Source organism: Myxine glutinosa, chromosome 9 (genome assembly GCF_964187855.1).
Source record: "Myxine glutinosa chromosome 9, kmMyxGlut1.1, whole genome shotgun sequence".
Taxonomy (NCBI): Eukaryota; Metazoa; Chordata; class Myxini; order Myxiniformes; family Myxinidae; genus Myxine; species Myxine glutinosa.
Window position 1 is genome coordinate 94,918,153 of NC_136269.1, and position 17,703 is coordinate 94,935,855.

The 17,703-nt window shown below is 43.5% G+C and overlaps 1 protein-coding gene across 1 annotated transcript in view; it reads left to right on the forward strand.

Moving 5' to 3' along the window:
• The window catches only part of LOC144893639 (uncharacterized), a 125,750-nt gene that overhangs the window by 7,117 nt on the left and 100,930 nt on the right, over positions 1-17,703 (forward strand). Inside the window, exon 2 of the mRNA XM_078784543.1 lies at positions 3-64. Coding sequence (XP_078640669.1) covers positions 3-64 — 62 coding nt within the window. The remainder of the gene's footprint in view (positions 1-2; positions 65-17,703) is intronic.

The window sequence follows — 17,703 nt, forward strand, 5'->3', positions numbered from 1 at the left end:
AGCCTTCACAAAGGAGGAATTCAAAGCAGCACTAAAGGAGCTGGTGAGCGTGAAGCATGTTTCGGTGAGTTTCACGACTCGGGTTTCACGACATTGCATGCGTGTTATAAGGCGGTCGGTACATTGTGTGTGATGTTCACATTGAAAATGTTCTCGGAGCGACATCTCAGCCCTCAGCAAAGTATTCCAAGAGCTCACAATAGTCAACATTTATTTTCAACACGCAAGTCATACATGCTGGGGTAAAGAAGTAATAAAAACTTGATAAAACAAGAAAGACCAATCGGAGATTGCAGACTCTCGCCAGGATGTGTTTTCAGTGACTTTTAAGGCTTGTGCTAAAACAAATATGGCGGCCGAACCACGTGACAGATGACATCATCATTATTATTATTTCTCCACCAATTTATCCCTATATTATGCTCAATTAATTTCGTCTTGATCGGATGAAGTTTTGTACTTGTCAAATTATGACGTCATAATGGAGGCACCTATGACATCATCATTAACATATTTTATTCACTATGGAGAGTTCTTTACAATGAGCCATGTCTCAATTTTTTCTATTCAGCGCTTTCGGAGATGTAGAGGTGCAAAGTCTTTCAGTTTTTCCAATATGGCGGCCGAACCACGTGACCTATGACGTCATAATTATAAAAATATATATACAGATGGAGTTGCACCTATGGTGAAAATTTCCTGTCAATCGGACCAACGGTTGCAGAGAAAATCATATTTATTCTGTGCAGATAAACAGACAAACAAATGGACTCAAATGCAATACCCTCTCCTCTGGCGAGGGTAACGAGAGCAGCACTCAGTAGAGAGCATACCTCCGCCTGGTTGGCCATATCAATCAATGGTGAAGAATCGATGAAAAAATTCTAGTAGCTGGAGCCGGATCTTCTCCAAAATTGAATCGATTCTTTCTTGTCACACACACAACCTGTCCAATAAGTTTCGTCCAAATCCATCCATAACTTTTTGAGATATCCCGCGATGTATCGGTTTTGGCCCTATCTCCCAATGGTGAAGAATCACTTAAAAAATTCTCGTAGCCGAATCCGGATCTTCACCAAAATCTAATCATTTCGTCCTTGTCACAAACGCTACATCTCTGCCAAATTTCGTCCGAATCCGTCCACAACTTTTTGAGATATTTTGTTCACAAACAAACAAACAGACGAACGGACAAACGGGCAGACGGGGTGAAAACACAACCTTCATCCACCTTTGGTGGTGGAGGTAACTAGAATGGGCACTGATAGAGCGCATACCGCCGCCAGGATGAAAGTTCAAGTTTTGTATCCCATTGATAGGCTGGATCTGGATTCGGACCTGAACCAAAATCTAATCATTTCAGCCTTTTCACATACCCAATCTTTCCACCAAATTTTGTCCGAATCCGTCCACAACCTTTTGAGATATTCTGCTCACAAACAGACAGACAAACAGACAGACAAACAGGGGTGAAAACGAATTGCCCTAAATTCCTCCAACATTCCTGCCCCAAAACAGACAGGGGTTCTTCTTCTACCTCCAATAATGAAATGTGGTGTTTCCTGGACTATTACGAGCTAGGGGACCAAAAAAAAACAAAAACAAAAAAACAAAAAACAAAAACAAACAACAACAACAACAACCACGGTTCCCGAAAAAGGCCAACCCCCGCTTTGCGGGGAAAAATGGCCTCTAAAGGTGGTTTTTATTATATTCCTGCCCCAAAACAGACAGGGGTTCTTCTTCTTCATCCAATAATGAAATGTGGTGTTTCCTGGACTATTACGAGCTAGTTCTTATGAGAATTGTTTTATTAGCCCCTCATATTAACCATGACTTCCATTGTTTATAAAGGTGTGCTGAACCAGGTGAGCACTATAGTGTGTTCATTTCCCAAGCAGCTAGCTATCGCTTGCCAAGCCAGTCATTCCTTATCAACGGTTTTGAATGGAGTGCTTGCTGGAGTGCTTAAGCCACTTGGCGAGCACTCTTAAAGAAACTTGGTAACTGAACACACCCCTGGGGTAATAGTGTTGCAAAGTTGATTGGGAATCCAATGGGGAATCTTAATTTACGTCACTGCTATGCCTTTATATCAGTCAACATTTACTTTACACTTTTCCGTTATACTTAGCATGGCTTCTCTTAGAAGAATGAAAAGGGACAGGTAGTAGTGAAGGAATGATAATGGTGGGAAGGAATAAGAAAGAGTGAAGCGGTTGTTGGTCAACTCCGGCCTCACCCCATCTCCATCCCTTATGATCCTTACATACCTCTTCCCTTTCTTCCAATTACTTCTGGTTCCTCCCAATCTTTTCCGTTCTCTCCCCACATCTCTCCCACTCCCTTACCTTCCTCTATATTATTTTTATTTTATTTATCATTATTCTTTCTTTTCCTTTTCTCAATTTGGATGCTCTATAATTTGGCCTCCCCCCCAACCACTGCCCCTACAGACCTCATGCGTACGTAATAAATAGATGGACCATAATGGACTGAGAAGGAACCGAATGCTGTGTTTAGCTATCACAGACAAAGCTTCTGCCTGGTTCCACGTGATATGCTCCTTTATGGCTTTTTTTTCCCCTCCAAACTATTGTTCAATGACAGCATAAACTCCATTATTACCTCATTACTGTTTATTACAGTGTGTGTTGCTGTTTATAAAATGTGGAAGATGGCCTTATTACTCATATTTTGTGCTATATCGAATGAGTGTTTCCGCTCATTAATCAGCATTATAACACGTTTTCCCATTTATTGGCAATGCGCTGTGGGGCAGAAGGATAGCGCTGGAGCGATGCCACTGCTGCTTCTTCCATAACACGTTGGAAGTACACTGCATGTTATATAGCATTCCCTAAATGTACACAAGTTCGGGATAATGTCTGGTAGAGGTGTTGGCTTAGCGGTTAGAGTGCCGGCTTGGGATCCGAGGATCCTGGGTTCGAATCCCGGTCGATCGCTGAATTAACACCAGGGGGGTTGACTCAGTCTGTCATCCTTCCGAGGTTGGCAAAATTGAGCACCAGTTCTGCTGGCTCTAAATTGAGCACCAGTTCACTGGTAATTCCCTGTGTGTTGCAAGGGGCAACTAACAGGGTTGGTGGCAGGAAGAGCATCCGGCCATAAAATATTGCTTCAAAAAGGAGACCACTGTGCCCAAAAAAGGCCAACCCCTCCTCTGCGGGGAAAAATGGCCTCTAAAGGTGTTTGTTTTTTTATACATGTATCTCCAAGGGACGACAGGATGGCCTCGAGGTATGCACATTCGCCTCTAAGCTGTCTAGCCTGGGTTTGAATCCCGATGCAGCCATAAACTGTCATCCCAGTGTTTCACGGAGATTCATCGATGCGTGTTCCATCCCTCGAACGGACGTTAAATGGGTATCCCATCTGCTGGCATTCGTTGGTGGTCCGGTGGACGTTAAATATCCATGGTGTTCTTCATGAAGAGTGAGCGAGTGAATGTGATTGACAAGGTATCAAAGGACAATTTCAAAATTCCTGCCCTAACTGGTGAAATGTCAGGCCTAGCCAGTCAGTTCATGATACTTGGGCCAATCCTCCCCTGGCCAACCTCATAATAAACCCCACAACCTTTAAAAAAGAAGAAGAACACATGTATGATGTAAGTCCGTGATGTACAAGTGGGCGAGGTAGGCTACATAACCGAGCAAGCTAACTCAGAATCTCTCACTAATTTATTACCAGCTGATGTATGTTTTTTCAGGATCCTGGGTATGATTTATGTTACGAAACAGGACACTTTCACCTGCCTGATTATGCACATTATAAGGGAATTAGGTCTTTGGCACTGCGGCATGCATTAAATGACGTGATGTCAGGACTCACGATGTTGCGAATGGCAGTGGGACAGGAATGTTTGCATGCTAATTTAGGTCAGGGCCAAGAGGCCGTAGCCCGTTTTTCCTGTTCACAAATTCCTTATTTTTTAACATTGCTCAACACTCCAAGCTTTGGCAGCTGGGCCTCAAAGCTCCATTTGGTCCCAGTTGAGCAACATGGTTAATCCACGATCATTTACTGTGATCCCTGAGGTGTCATACTGTGTAGCAACAACCGTAGAAAGTAGCACGTCCACCATCACTTATTTTCCTTTTTAACCCACATGAAACAATGGGTAATGCTTAATAGGGATGGGTAACTACAGTTAACTCTCTGAAATAAAAGAAAAACAAGTGAAAGCAGTTTGAAAAAATACAATTGCCTGAAGCCATAAATTTGATAAAAGCTTCCATTACTTGTGTCATGCAGCAATACATTAAAATGTACCATTTGCGCAAAAGATGATGTTACAGTTCACTTAACGCGGGAAATCGAATGTGATTGACGAGGTGGGGTGGATGAAAGTGTGCTACCAGAACAGGGTGCTGAGATCTGAAAAAGAAGAACAGAATCCTTCCGCTCTTCCAATTGTGCGAATTGCGTTGCACAGTATATGGACTCTCCCTCTAAAGTGCTTTTCCATGGAGGAGAATCGTGTTCAATCGGCATGGTCTACTTTTATTATAATCTCGGGTTCTGATGTACCATACTCTGTTACAGAGCGTCGGTGTGGCTGAAGCAGTTTTTTGGCAGAAATTTGGAATTTGTTCAGGATTCCGGCAATGACTCACCTCCTCTTCATGGACACCACCACCAACAACAAGAACAACAGGCATTTTAAGGCCATTTTCCCTTCGAGAGCAGGGGTTAGCCTTGCGGGCCCCATGACAATCTTCTCCATTTTGCCCTATTTTCTGCATCTCCCCTTGTTAACCCCCTTGCCCGCATTTCTTCTTCGACCATCTTTAGTCAAGTCTTTCTCGGTTTTCCCCATACTCTACTTCCTTCTACATTCATTTCCATCACTCTTCTCAACCAGTCAATTTCATCCTTCCTCAACACATGACCAAACCATCTCAACCTGTTCCTCTTCACAGCATCCATCACAGGCTCTATTCCCATCATCTTTCACAATTCATCATTTCTCTTCCTCTCTCTCAACGATACTCCGCACATCCACCGAACCATTAGCATTCCCACCCTTTCCATCCTTCGTTGCTGCTCGACTTTCATTACCCATGTCTCCCTCCCATAAATCATAACACTTCTCACACATGCAGCACACACCTTTCCCTTCAGCTTCAACGACACTCCCCTCCTCGTCAGTACGCCACTCAGTTCCCAAAACTTCTTCCATGCACATCTCACTCTTGCAACCACTGCCGAGTCTGATCCACCTTCTCCATTCAGAACGTCTCCTAGGTAGCAAAATGTTTTCACACCTTCCAGCTTCACGCCGTCTCCAAGATCCAACTCAACATTTCCTCCATCAGCAGCTCCTTCTCTGCACACCTTACACTTGAATGTAGCTGCCACACTGGTTAATGACCCTCTCAGATCACTACATTTTTGATGAACCCACTCATGAAGGACACTGTGGGATCTTTAATGTCCACCAACCTATGCTGCAGACTGGACGCCCAGTTTTAACGCCCATCTGAGGGACGGCATGCACATTGATGAATCGCCATGCCTATGAAACACCTGGATGACAGATTATATCTGGGTTGGAGTTCAAACCCAGGCTAGACGGCTTAAATGTGAGTGCGCTTCCCCATAGGTCATCCTTCTAGCCCTTATTATAACATACAGTTATAATAATATACTTTTTAACAAACATACATTTTATGGATGAAATCAACAGAACGTTGATCGAATTGTGCTAACTGCCATGGGACGTTTCAGGCGTTAACCCTTTGCCACAACAAAAGAGGGTTAATGCCCGAAATGGGTTCATGCCCTAAATGGGTTAATAGTCCCAAAATGAAACTCCCAAAATCCAGACTCATTGTTCCACTCATCCGTTCCTTCTCCCTCATGTATTATCAACTTATTCAGTCTCTTAAATCTCATTCTTCCCTCCAGATCTTCAAGACAGCTGTTCGCCACCATCTCAGGTGGCATGCGCCACCATCCCCCATCCGCAACCATGATCTTTTCTACCCCCATTAACACTCCCCAAGCTCACCTCTTTCTGGGTTTCGAGTTTTTCCTTACACTTCTTCGATTGAGAGTTTGCAGCTGTGTCCATCTTGTTCACTCCGTGTGTCCTCCCCTTACTCCCATTCTTTCTCACATCCCTTATTTCTCTATGTCTCCCTCTATTTTGTCCCTTCACACCACTGTTGGTGTGTTCTCCCTTTCCTCCACTCTCGGTCTCCGTTCTGTTATTTCGTAATCTGTTCTGTGTTCTTGCTCCTCCACGAGCCTCAACACTGTATATGCCGAAACATCAACATCTCGCTTCCCACTATGGTTTAACATACCTACATCAATGTACTGTTGATTTCATCCATTGTTCTACCTGTCCGCCGACACAATTTGACGCTGGTCTTCACGAGTGTTGTCGAATCATTCGAAAAGGAGCACAATGTTAATTGTGGCTTTTTAGGGCAAAGCTGTCTCGAACAGTGTTTGTCTGTCCGTATGTATGTATGTACAGTATATACTGTATGTACAGTCACGTGAAAAATTAAGTACACCCCAGGATGTAAAGTTTTGACTTTTTCAGCATATTTAAACTTACAGCTATTTGATCTTCATTTCAACAATATTGACAGATAAAGGTGATATAATACAACAAATATCGTGAAACATTTACATTTTGTAGTCCATTGTATCTATCTATAATTCCAGCAATCTCTGTGTGTGTGTGTGTGTGTGTGTGTGTGTGTGTGTGTGTGTGTGTGTGTGTGTGTGTGTGTGTGTGTGTGTGTGTGTGTGTGTGTGTGTGTGTGTGTCTCTGTGTGTGTTTGTTTGTCTGTGACCGCTGTTTCTCGACAACCACGGGTCCGATATACTTGAAACTTGCCAGGTATATTGCTGGGGACCCGAGGATGTGCCTTTTCAAGGTTTCATATTAATCGGACAAGTAGTTACCGAGCTATGTCCAAAAAACGATTCAACCAATCAGAGAGCAGCGAGCTATCACGTGTGCCGAACGTGCCGAACAGACTCTGCCTCGGACGGCACATTTGAGAGCGTATTCATTTATTTCACGTTGGCAAACTATGTTGGCGTTAAACTATGTTTTAAAACTAATTAAAACTAATTTGCGATTCTTTCGCTTTCCTGCGCGTTTGTGCACGCTATGGCGATTTCTTTACCAAACTCCGCAAGCCGTTCGCTTTGGACCAAACCATTTCATGTAAATAGAGGGGGGGGGGGATTGTCACCGAACTCGCAAGCCGTTCGCTTTGGACCAAACCATTTCATGTAAATAGAGGGGGGGGGGATTGTCACCGTACTCGCAAGCCGTTCGCTTTGGACCAAACCATTTCATGTAAATAGAGGGGGGGGGATATAATTTTAGATATATATATAGTACGGGCATGCCCTAGTACTTTAAATAAACATAAATGCAAATTTCGCATGTGGAACAAGTAAGTACACCCTTGGCTCTAATAGGTGGTATTGCCCCCTTTGGCAGAAACAACCTCAAGTGGGTGTTTCTTATAACTGTCTACCAGTCTCTGACATCGACTGGGAGAAATTTTTGCCCACTCCTCCATGCAGAATTATTTCAGCTGTGCGATGTTTGAGGGGTTTCTTGCATGCACAGCTCGTTTCAAATCCCCCCACAGCATCTCGATGGGATTTAGATCCGGGCTTTGACTTGGCCATTCCAGAACCCTCCATTTCTTTCTTTTCAGCCATTCCTTGGTGGATTTGCTGGTATGTTTAGGGTCATTGTCATGTTGCAAGGTCCACCTTCGGTTGAGCTTCAACTTTCTGACAGATGGCCTCACATTATCCTCAAGCACCCTCTGGTACAATGAAGAATTCATAGTGGATTCTATGATGGTGAGCTGCCCAGGCCCTGATGCAGCAAAGCTGCCCCAAACCATAATATTTCCACCACCATGCTTTACAGTTGGTATCAGGTTCTTGTGGTCAAATGCTGTCTTTGGTTTTCGCCAAACATGTCTTCTGGTACTGAGGCCAAATAGCTCTACCTTTGACTCATCTATCCAGAGCACATTGTTCCAGAAGTGCTGGTCTTTGCCTCGGTGTTCATTGGCAAACTTTAGTCTTGCCCTGATGTTCTTTCTGGAGAGCAAAGGTTTCCTCCTGGCACACCTCCCATGTAGATCAAATTTGTGCAGCCTCTTTCTAATAGTAGACTCGTGCACTTTGACATCAACAGTAGCAAGAGCTACCTGCAGGTCCTGTGATGACATTCTGGGGTTCTTAGAGACTTCTTTCAGCATCTTGTGGTCTGCGCTCGGGCTGAACTTGCTGGGGCGGCCTGGACTGAACAAGTTGGCAGTTGTTTGGAATCTTCTCCACTTGTAGACGATCTTCCGCACAGTCGAATGATTGATTTCAAATTGTTTGGAGATCTTTGTAAATCCCTTCCCAGACTCGTAGGCATCTATAACCTTCTTTCCGAAGGCCTCAGAGAGCTCTTTTGATCTAGGCATGGTGACGCCGCACACTTCAACAACAAAGAGCAAACCAAACTAAATGTCTGAGGTTTAAATAAGACAGGTTCCTCCAAGATCCTCTCTAACGATGTTCTAATCATTTGCACCTGAGCTGATGCACCTAATTCTAATTTTAGGTGTTTGAAGGAGTGATAAATGTAGGGGTGTACTTACTTTTTCCACATGCGAAATTTGCATTTATGTTTATATAAATTATACAATGGACTACAAAATGTAAATGTTTCATGATATTTGTTATATTATATCACCTTTATCTATCAATATTGTTGAAAGGAAGATCAAATAGCTGTATGTTGAAATATGTTGAAAAAGTCAAAACTTTACATGGGGTGTACTTACTTTTTCATGTGACTGTATATCCCCTCAAACGTACACCAATCAGAGCTGAGGATCTGTTCACATGACGGGGTGATGTGATGTCATTACATCTGTGATGTCATTGCGGCATACAACGGCTGACTCCACACACCGCCATTTTGATTTCCATGCCGTTGAGGCCGAACATATCGTCAAGCCTGTCATATATCACAATCACCAACTTCTACCTTTACGTTTTTCAATCAGTGTGAAACAAAAACAAACCGATTGTTAAAATGACCATCAAATATCGAAAGCATAGACGTTACAGGTCTTCGAACGACACAGTGCGTATAGGCCTCAGGCTTCATGCCTCACCTTCAGGCCGCCTGGGACAAATTAGCCCAGGTTTATTAACACAGTAGTATCATTTCGTAATAATAATAATAATAATAACTTGCCGAAACCCGTGGAACATCCACGGAAGGGAGGATGTGGTGTAGTACACCGCGATCGACGACACCGGCACAAATGCATGCTCTGGATTGTCCACTCGGTGTACGGCTTGCTTTCGCCTTCGCCTGTCCAATCAGCGGAAGGCTTGCTTCGCCTTCACCCAGCCGACGCCAATACGATGGCGCGTGGAACATCCACGGAAGGGAGGATGTGGTGTATGGATAGAGTGTACCATTATGGATGGCATAGGGGATTTGCTTGTCCGAGTAAGAGTTAGGAAGAAAGATGAGAATGAAGAGTGCGTATATGAACACGTATTTATTGCAATCTACTTAAATGACAACGCTACGATATACTTTTGAAAAATGAATGGATTCGTAATAGGAATCGGCATAGCACCACTCTGGGATTGTCCACTCAGTGGACGGCTTGCTGTCGCCTTCGACTGTCCAATCAGCGGACGGCTTGCTTCGCCTTCACCCAGCAGACGCCAATAAGATGGCGTCGTAAGATGGCGTCGTATCGGCAGTTAATCGGATGCTTTTGGGCCCCAACGTCGGCTAATTCAGATTTTTCGAGTATGTCTGTAGGTGAAAAACAAAGAGCGCGGTTCGTAGATCGTAAATCCATTAGTGCCGTGGGCATCGGGTCACTGGGTGCGGCGTAAAAGGGATAACAAAGTCGAGTCCTTATGCTATTATTATATAAATAATGATAATAATAATAATATAGTAAATATAATTCTAACACTGCAATCCTTTGTCATGACTGCAAAGTTACTGGATTGAAGCGGTGTCTGGTTGGTTCATTGTTGACTCGAAACATATGAAATAAACGGGTCTCAATGCAATCTCTTCCCTTCCATGGTGACAGACAGCTTAGAGACTTGGAGTAGGTACTTCAAAATAATTCTAATACTTACATTATTTGCTAACTGGTTTCTCCACCCAGGTCATACTATCCTCTTCAACTAAAGTATCAAATAAGCCTGGCTCCGCCGCTGTTAGACTTTCGGTCTTGTTTAAAAAAAAAAAAAAAATTTGCTGTCAGAAGTTGAAGCACACGTTAACGTGACACAATCTTCAGAGGAACTCGTGTACACTGCATAAAAGTTCCAAGACCAGGATAAACTGCAACTTCAATTTATGATGAAAATTCAATAAACAACAAAGCATGTCAAAGCCTTTGTTCGTTTTACGAGTAAAATTGCAGGTGAGAATACATTGATGTACCATTTCTGTTTCATATTCAAACTCATTAATGTATCACTATGTATCACTATCTTCAGTCGGAGTGAACTCCATTCAATGTACAATATGCGCTGAGTGGGTTCATCTAAAATGCAGTCTGAGAGGGTCATTAACCAGTGTGGCAGCTACATTCAAATGTAAGGTGTGCACAGAGGGAGCTGCAGATGGAGGAAATGTTGAGTTGGATCTTGGAGACGGCGTGAAGTTGGAAGGTGTGAAAACATTTTGCTACCTCAGAGACATGCTGAATGGAGAAGGTGGATCAGACTCGGCAACGGTTGCTAGAGTGAGATGTGCATGGAAGAAGTTTCGGGAACTGAGTGGCGTGCTGATGAGGAGGGGAGTGTCGTTGAAGCTGAAGGGAAAGGTGTATGCTGCATGTGTGAGAAGTGTTATGATTTATGGGAGTGAGACATGGGTAATGAACGTAGAGCAGCAACGAAGGCTGGAAAGGGTGGAAATGCGAATGGTTCGGTGGATGTGCGGAGTATCGTTGAGAGAGAGGAAGACAAATGATGAATTGCGAAAGATGATGGGAATAGAGCCTGTGATTGATGCTGTGAAGAGGAACAGGTTGAGATGGTTTGGTCATGTGTTGAGGAAGGATGAAAGTGACTGGTTGAGAAGTGTGATGGAAATGAATGTAGAAGGAAGTAGAGGACGGGGAAGACCGAGAAAGACTTGGCTAAAGATGGTGGAAAAAGAAATGCGGGCAAGGGGGTTAAACAAGGAGAGATGCAGAAAATAGGGCAAAATAGAGAAGATTGTCATGGGGACCGCAAGGCTAACTCCCGCTCTCGCAGGGAAAATGGCCTTAAAATGAATGTTGTTGTGTTGTATTCGTGTATCACTATGGTCTGAAGCAAAACACGAACAAATATCACAAGTAGACCCTCTTCCATCTGCTCATATCTCTAGAGCCAAACACATTTATATTGTCTGTTGTGTTTAAGCACTGTGTCTTGCTTACCCACTAAACATACGACATGATCTGCCACCAGAACTGAGTTTAATTGATCGAGCCGGCCAGTGTGAACAAGTTACTTGTATACCTTAGCTTTGCAATAATGCTTGGTGTATGATACATGACCTCCTGTGCTGGCTTAAAGGCACTGAATTATTTGATTAATTTTCACTACTGGTGGAAGGAGAATTTTAATGAAAGCAGGCTAAGGCGGGGTGGGGGTTGAGGGATTGTGGCCTACATAGAACACTTCTTATATTCCTACCTCGACTGTCACCCACTTTACTGTGTTTCATGAGCGAGAGACTGTGAGGTGTTCTGATCTGAATTCCTTCAGCTTATTGAGTGCCTTATTCAATGACAATCTCACAGATCATCAGTTCGGCATCGTCTATCTTTAAGGTTTTGCCTTTTTTCCCCCCAGAAGGTCTTTGAAGCTTGGATTTTTTTTTCTCAAAGGTCCACAACCTTTGTTTTGCCTGGAGGATATATCCAATGTGTGAAAGGTGGGGTTGGAGGGTGCATGCTTTGCGTGCAGTGAGCAACGGCAATGACATAGCATTATGGTTCTCTCGTCTGTGCCAACTGCTGTGATCTGTGGATCATGGACACCATTGGGGCTCTCCAACCAGTGTATTTTTACCTTGCGCTCGCGAAGCGAAAAGCGTGGTTAAGCAATATTGGTTATGTGCGTATGTGTGGTGTACGTACGTACGTCTGTATTTTTTACTTGCAAAATCGAAGATTTTTCAAGTATATTGGTCGGTTGCGTTTGTGGTTCTGTTTGTGTTTGTGTTTGTGTGTCTGTCTGTTTGTCTGTCTGTCTGTCTGTCTGTCTGTTTGTCTGTCTGTTTGTTTGTTTGTCACCGGCCTACAGGTCCCAATTTTCAACCGATCTTCACGAAACTTCACCAAATGGTAGAGTTGGTCAAAAGCAAGAAGCCTATTGTTTTGGGGTCAAAAGGTCAAGAGGTCAACATAGGCCAAAGGTCACCAACTTTGCTAAATTTCTAAAATCCTCAATTTTCATCCGATTGACTTGAAATTTGAAGAGGACTTGCATATCTGGTCACTGAATTTAAGCACCAAGTATTTTTGAGGTCAACATAGGCCAAAAGGTCAACATAGGCCAAATTTCTAAAAGCCTCAATTTTCATCCAATTGACTTGAAATTTGAAGAGGACTTGCATATCTGGTCACTGAATTCAACCACCAAGTATTCTTGAGGTCAACATAGGCCAAAAGGTCAACATAGGCTAAATTTCTAAAATCCTCAATTTTCATCCAATTAACTTGAAATTTGAAGAGCACTTGCATATCTGGTCACTCAATTCAACCACTAAGTATTTTTGAGGTCAACATAGGCCAAAAGGTCAACATCGGCCAAGTTTCAAAAATCCTCAATTTTCATCCGATGTTTTCAAAAAATCCGATGTTTTCAAAATTTTCAAAAATCCTCAAGACTCAATTTTCATCCAATTGACTTGAAATTTGAAGAGGACTTGCATATCTGGTCACTGAATTCAACCACCAAGTATTCTTGAGGTCAACATAGGCCAAAAGGTCAACATAGGCTAAATTTCTAAAATCCTCAATTTTCATCCAATTAACTTGAATTTTGAAGAGGTTGAAAACACTTGAAAATTGAACAGCATTTGCACATTGAGTCACTAAATAGGGAAACTAACTATTTTTGAGGTCAAAAGGTCAAAGGTCAACTCAAGGTCAACCTTCCAAAATCATCATTTTTCATCTGAAAAATCGTCACTTTTCTTCCTATTGACCCGAGTTTTGATCAAGATTGTCAATTTTAATCTTGATGAAATGGACAATTTGCTGTATCAATGGAATTTTTTTTATTGGGGGGGGGGGGGGGGGGATCGTGCTCCGCATGCCATCTTGTTTTTAAATTAAGTTTCTGCAGCAAGTCCGATTGGCACAAAATTTTGCACCATAGGAGCACCTCATCCTGTAGAATTTTAGTGATAATTATGACGTCATAGGTCCTGTGGTACGGACGCCATCTCTGAAAAACGTTGAACGTCTATATCTCCGAAACCGCTGAATGGAAAAAAAATGAAACGTCGTTCATTTTCAAGTACTCAAGTACCAAGGTGAATAAGATATGTTAATGATGATGTTATCGGTGCCTTAGTTATGACGTCATTATTCAACAAGTACAATGCTTGATCTGATCAGTATGAATTTTTTTCTCTTTGCAACTGTGGGTCCGATGGACACAATTTTCACCATAGGAGCACCTCCTTCTGTATAATTTAAAAAAAAAAGATAATCATGACATCATAGATCACAAGGTACAGGCACCATCTTGGAAAAACAGAAAAACATTGCACCTCTATATCTCTGAAACCTCTCCATGGAAAAAATTGAAAGTGGCTCGTAAAGAACTCTGCATGGGGAATAAGTGTTGTTCACAATGATGTCATTGGTACCTTAATTATGACGTCATAATTCAACAGGTACAACGCATAGTGATGTTATCTGCACTGCATTAAACTCTCTGTTCACACACAGTCAGTCATGGCTGTCGTCTACCGCCCTCCCAAACCACACCCATCATTCCTGTCTGACTTCTCCTACTTTCTGACCCAGCTCTGTTCCCTCTCCCCCTCAATCCTCCTCGGTGATTTCAATATCCACATGGACTCCACTGACTCCACAATAACCACTGACTTCACTGATTTACTCACCTGCTTTAACCTCACTCAACATGTCAACTTTCCTACCCATAACCGTGGGCACATTCTGGACCTTGTCTGCTCTACTGGATTAATTTTGCACCATCTCTCTGGCTCCGACCTCACCCTCTCTGACCACTTAGCCATCACTATGACCATCAACATCCCCACCCCAGCACCAAGGCATTATCGCACTATCAACTTCCGTAAGCTAAACGCTCTTTCACCTACCTCATTCTCATCCACCCTCTCTGAAAAAATGTCCACTTCTCCCTTCGTTGACCTCCACACCCCTTCTGACCTCACTGACTACTACAACCACACTCTCTCCTCCTGCATCGACCAGCTTGCACTATAAAAACCAAAACAGTTTCTTTCACCCATTCTGCTCCCTGGTTTACCCCTGAACTCCGCCTGACGAAAACTCATGCTCGCCAACTTGAAAGACTCCGCAATAAAACAGGTCTCACAATTCACTCCCAAGCCTACAAGGACCACCTACAACACTACAAAGATGCCCTCTCCCGTGCCCGCTCCGCCTACTACTCTCAAATTATCCACTCTGGCTCTGGAAACCCAAAAGCACTCTTCTCTACAATAAACAAACTCCTCAGCCTCCTGGACACCACCACCCAGTCATTCACAGTAGACAACTGCATCTCCTTCCTTTCATTCTTCCAAAGCAAAATTGACAACATCTACAGCAGCTTAACCACCACCGCACCTGCTCCCCCTCAAACCACCTGCCCCCCCCTTATCCTGCCAACCCCTGTCTCAGTTCTCCCCAGTCTCCCCTACTGACCTCTCTGAACTCCTCATAGGAATGAAAACTGCCACCTGCACTCTTGACCCCATCCCCTCCAGCTTTGTCAAGGCCTCCCTTCCTGCTCTCTCTCCACTTATCACTGCAACAATAAACTCCTCCCTGTCTACAGGCATCGTCCCACCATCCCTCAAAATCGCTGCTGTTACCCCCATTCTGAAAAAACCTGGACTCAACCCTGACACCCTAAATAACTTCAGACCCATCTCCATCCTACCATTTCTGTCAAAAGTTTTGGAATGCGCTGTAGCCACTCAACTTAAACATCACCTCTCTGCCAATAACCTGTATGAAACATTCCAATCCGGATTCCGTTCCAACCACAGTACTGAAACTGCTCTCCTCAAAATCACCAACGACCTTCTCCTCTCCTCTGACGCTGGCAACCTCAACATTCTCATCCTCCTCGACCTCAGCGCCGCCTTTGACACCATCAATCACACCATCCTCCTCACCCGACTTGAAACCACCTTTAACATTACCGGCACTGCCTTCTCTTGGATCAAATCATACCTCTCCGACAGACGCCAGTTCATCTCCATCAATAACTGCAAATCCCCCACTGCTCCCCTCCCCCAAGGTGTCCCCCAAGGTTCAGTTCGTGGCCCCCTCCTCTTCATCCTGTACCTGTCCCCCTTTGGTCACTTAATCCGCCGTCATGGTCTCCAATTCCACTGCTTCGCCGATGACATCCAGCTTTTCATCTCCACCAAGTCCATCTCCACCACCACCCACTCTATCCTGACAAACTGCATCACTGAAATAAAATCCTGGCTTCAAATCAACTTCCTCAAACGTAACTATGATAAATCTGAAATAATCATCATTGGCCCAAAAACGCTCACCAAATCCACCCATAACTTTGCCCTCAACATCGACGGTTTCCCAGTATCCACCTCCCCTCACATCCGGAATCTTGGCAGCATCTTTGACCAAACCCTCTCCTTCGACAAATACACTAAACAGATCACAAAGACAGCCCTCTTTCACCTGAAAAACATCGCCCGTCTCCGTCCATCCCTCTCCTCCACAGCTGCAGAAACCCTCATCCACGCCTTCATCACCTCCCGTCTGGACTACTGCAATAACCTCCTCTTTGGTTCACCCTCAATAATCATCAATAAACTCCAATACATTCAGAACTCCGCTGCCCGTCTACTCACCCATTCCCGGACCCGTGACCACATCACCCCCATCCTTGACAAGCTTCACTGGCTCCCCATCCCCCAGAGAATCCAGTACAAAATCCTCCTCTTGACCTACAAAGCCCTCCATAACCTGGCCCCATCCTACCTGACTGACCTCCTCTCCAGACACACTCCCACCCGCAACCTCCGCTCTGCTGGTACCAACCTCCTGACCCCCCCCCCCCCCATGCGGACCAAATTCAGATCCTGGGGGGACAGGGCCTTCTCCATCGCTGCTCCCACCCTCTGGAACTCACTACCTCACACCATCAGAGACTCCTCCTCACTCACCACATTCAAAACATCACTCAAGACCCACCTGTTCAACACTGCATTCAACATTTAACCCACAGCATTTAACCCCTGACTATCTCTTCTCCTTTTGCTTCCTTTTGCTTTGATTATTTACCTGTTGATTTTTGTCTTTTTGCACTTGTTTTTTTTGTACTCTGTCAAAGCGTCTTTGGGCTTCTTGAAAAGCGCTATATAAAATAAATTTATTATTATTATTATAGTCTGATCAGTTTGAAATTTATTGAGTGTGATTTATGCAACAATTATATTGGAGAATGTAAATTTATGATGTCATCAGTCACGTATTCTGGCAGACATATTGGATCAAAGAAAAAAAACCTTAAAAAACAGAAGAGTTGGCTTGCACTAAGTTGACTGCACGGGGTAAGTATTCTATGAACAGCATCTAGTTTAATACATGGTCTATGCTCGTGGAAGATCTTGGACACAGAACAGATCAGTACACAACATAACAAAAGGAGAAAGGGGAAATGCCAAAAGCAGAGTTGAGGGTGCAGGTAGACGGAGACGGACAAACAATGGATGTAGGTAACGATGAAGGGAAAGGGAGACCGCAAGGGGTGCACAAGATGGATACATAAACAAAATTGGTGATTTAACTCGGGTTACCATAATTAGATTTTCAAAAAAGAGGACACAGGACAAATTTAACAAAAAAATAAAATAAAAAAATTAAGAAGTTGGGGGGTTGGGGGGGGGGGGGAGTGAGGGGGTGGGTTGATGTATCTGTATCAGTATCTACCTACCAACTCATGTTGTATTAACTTGTTATATATACTGTATAGTACATTTCGTCTACATTGAGTATCTATAAATAAGAACAAGTGTTATGGCCTCAAAAATCAACGTGATAATTATTCAACTTTCAATGTACCTCATTACATGTGGTGGCTTTTACCAGTCCTTCTATTTTGCTAATGAGGTTGGTGAGCTTTCTCCATGAACTGCTTTCTTGTGCTTGTTCGAGTCCACATGCAATTGTAAATCAATAGCACCTTTACTTTATTTGCCACAGAGATGTATGTACCGCTCTACAGACCAAGCATTCAGTTTCCCATTCTTCTCTATCGACCACTTTGAAAACACGGCAATCTTGTCTTTACTTCTGCAGTGACTTTTCACTTTTGTTTTGGCATTGTAAAATAAGGAAATGAAACAAATGTATACGGTATAATGGTACGGACTCAGAAAAGAAG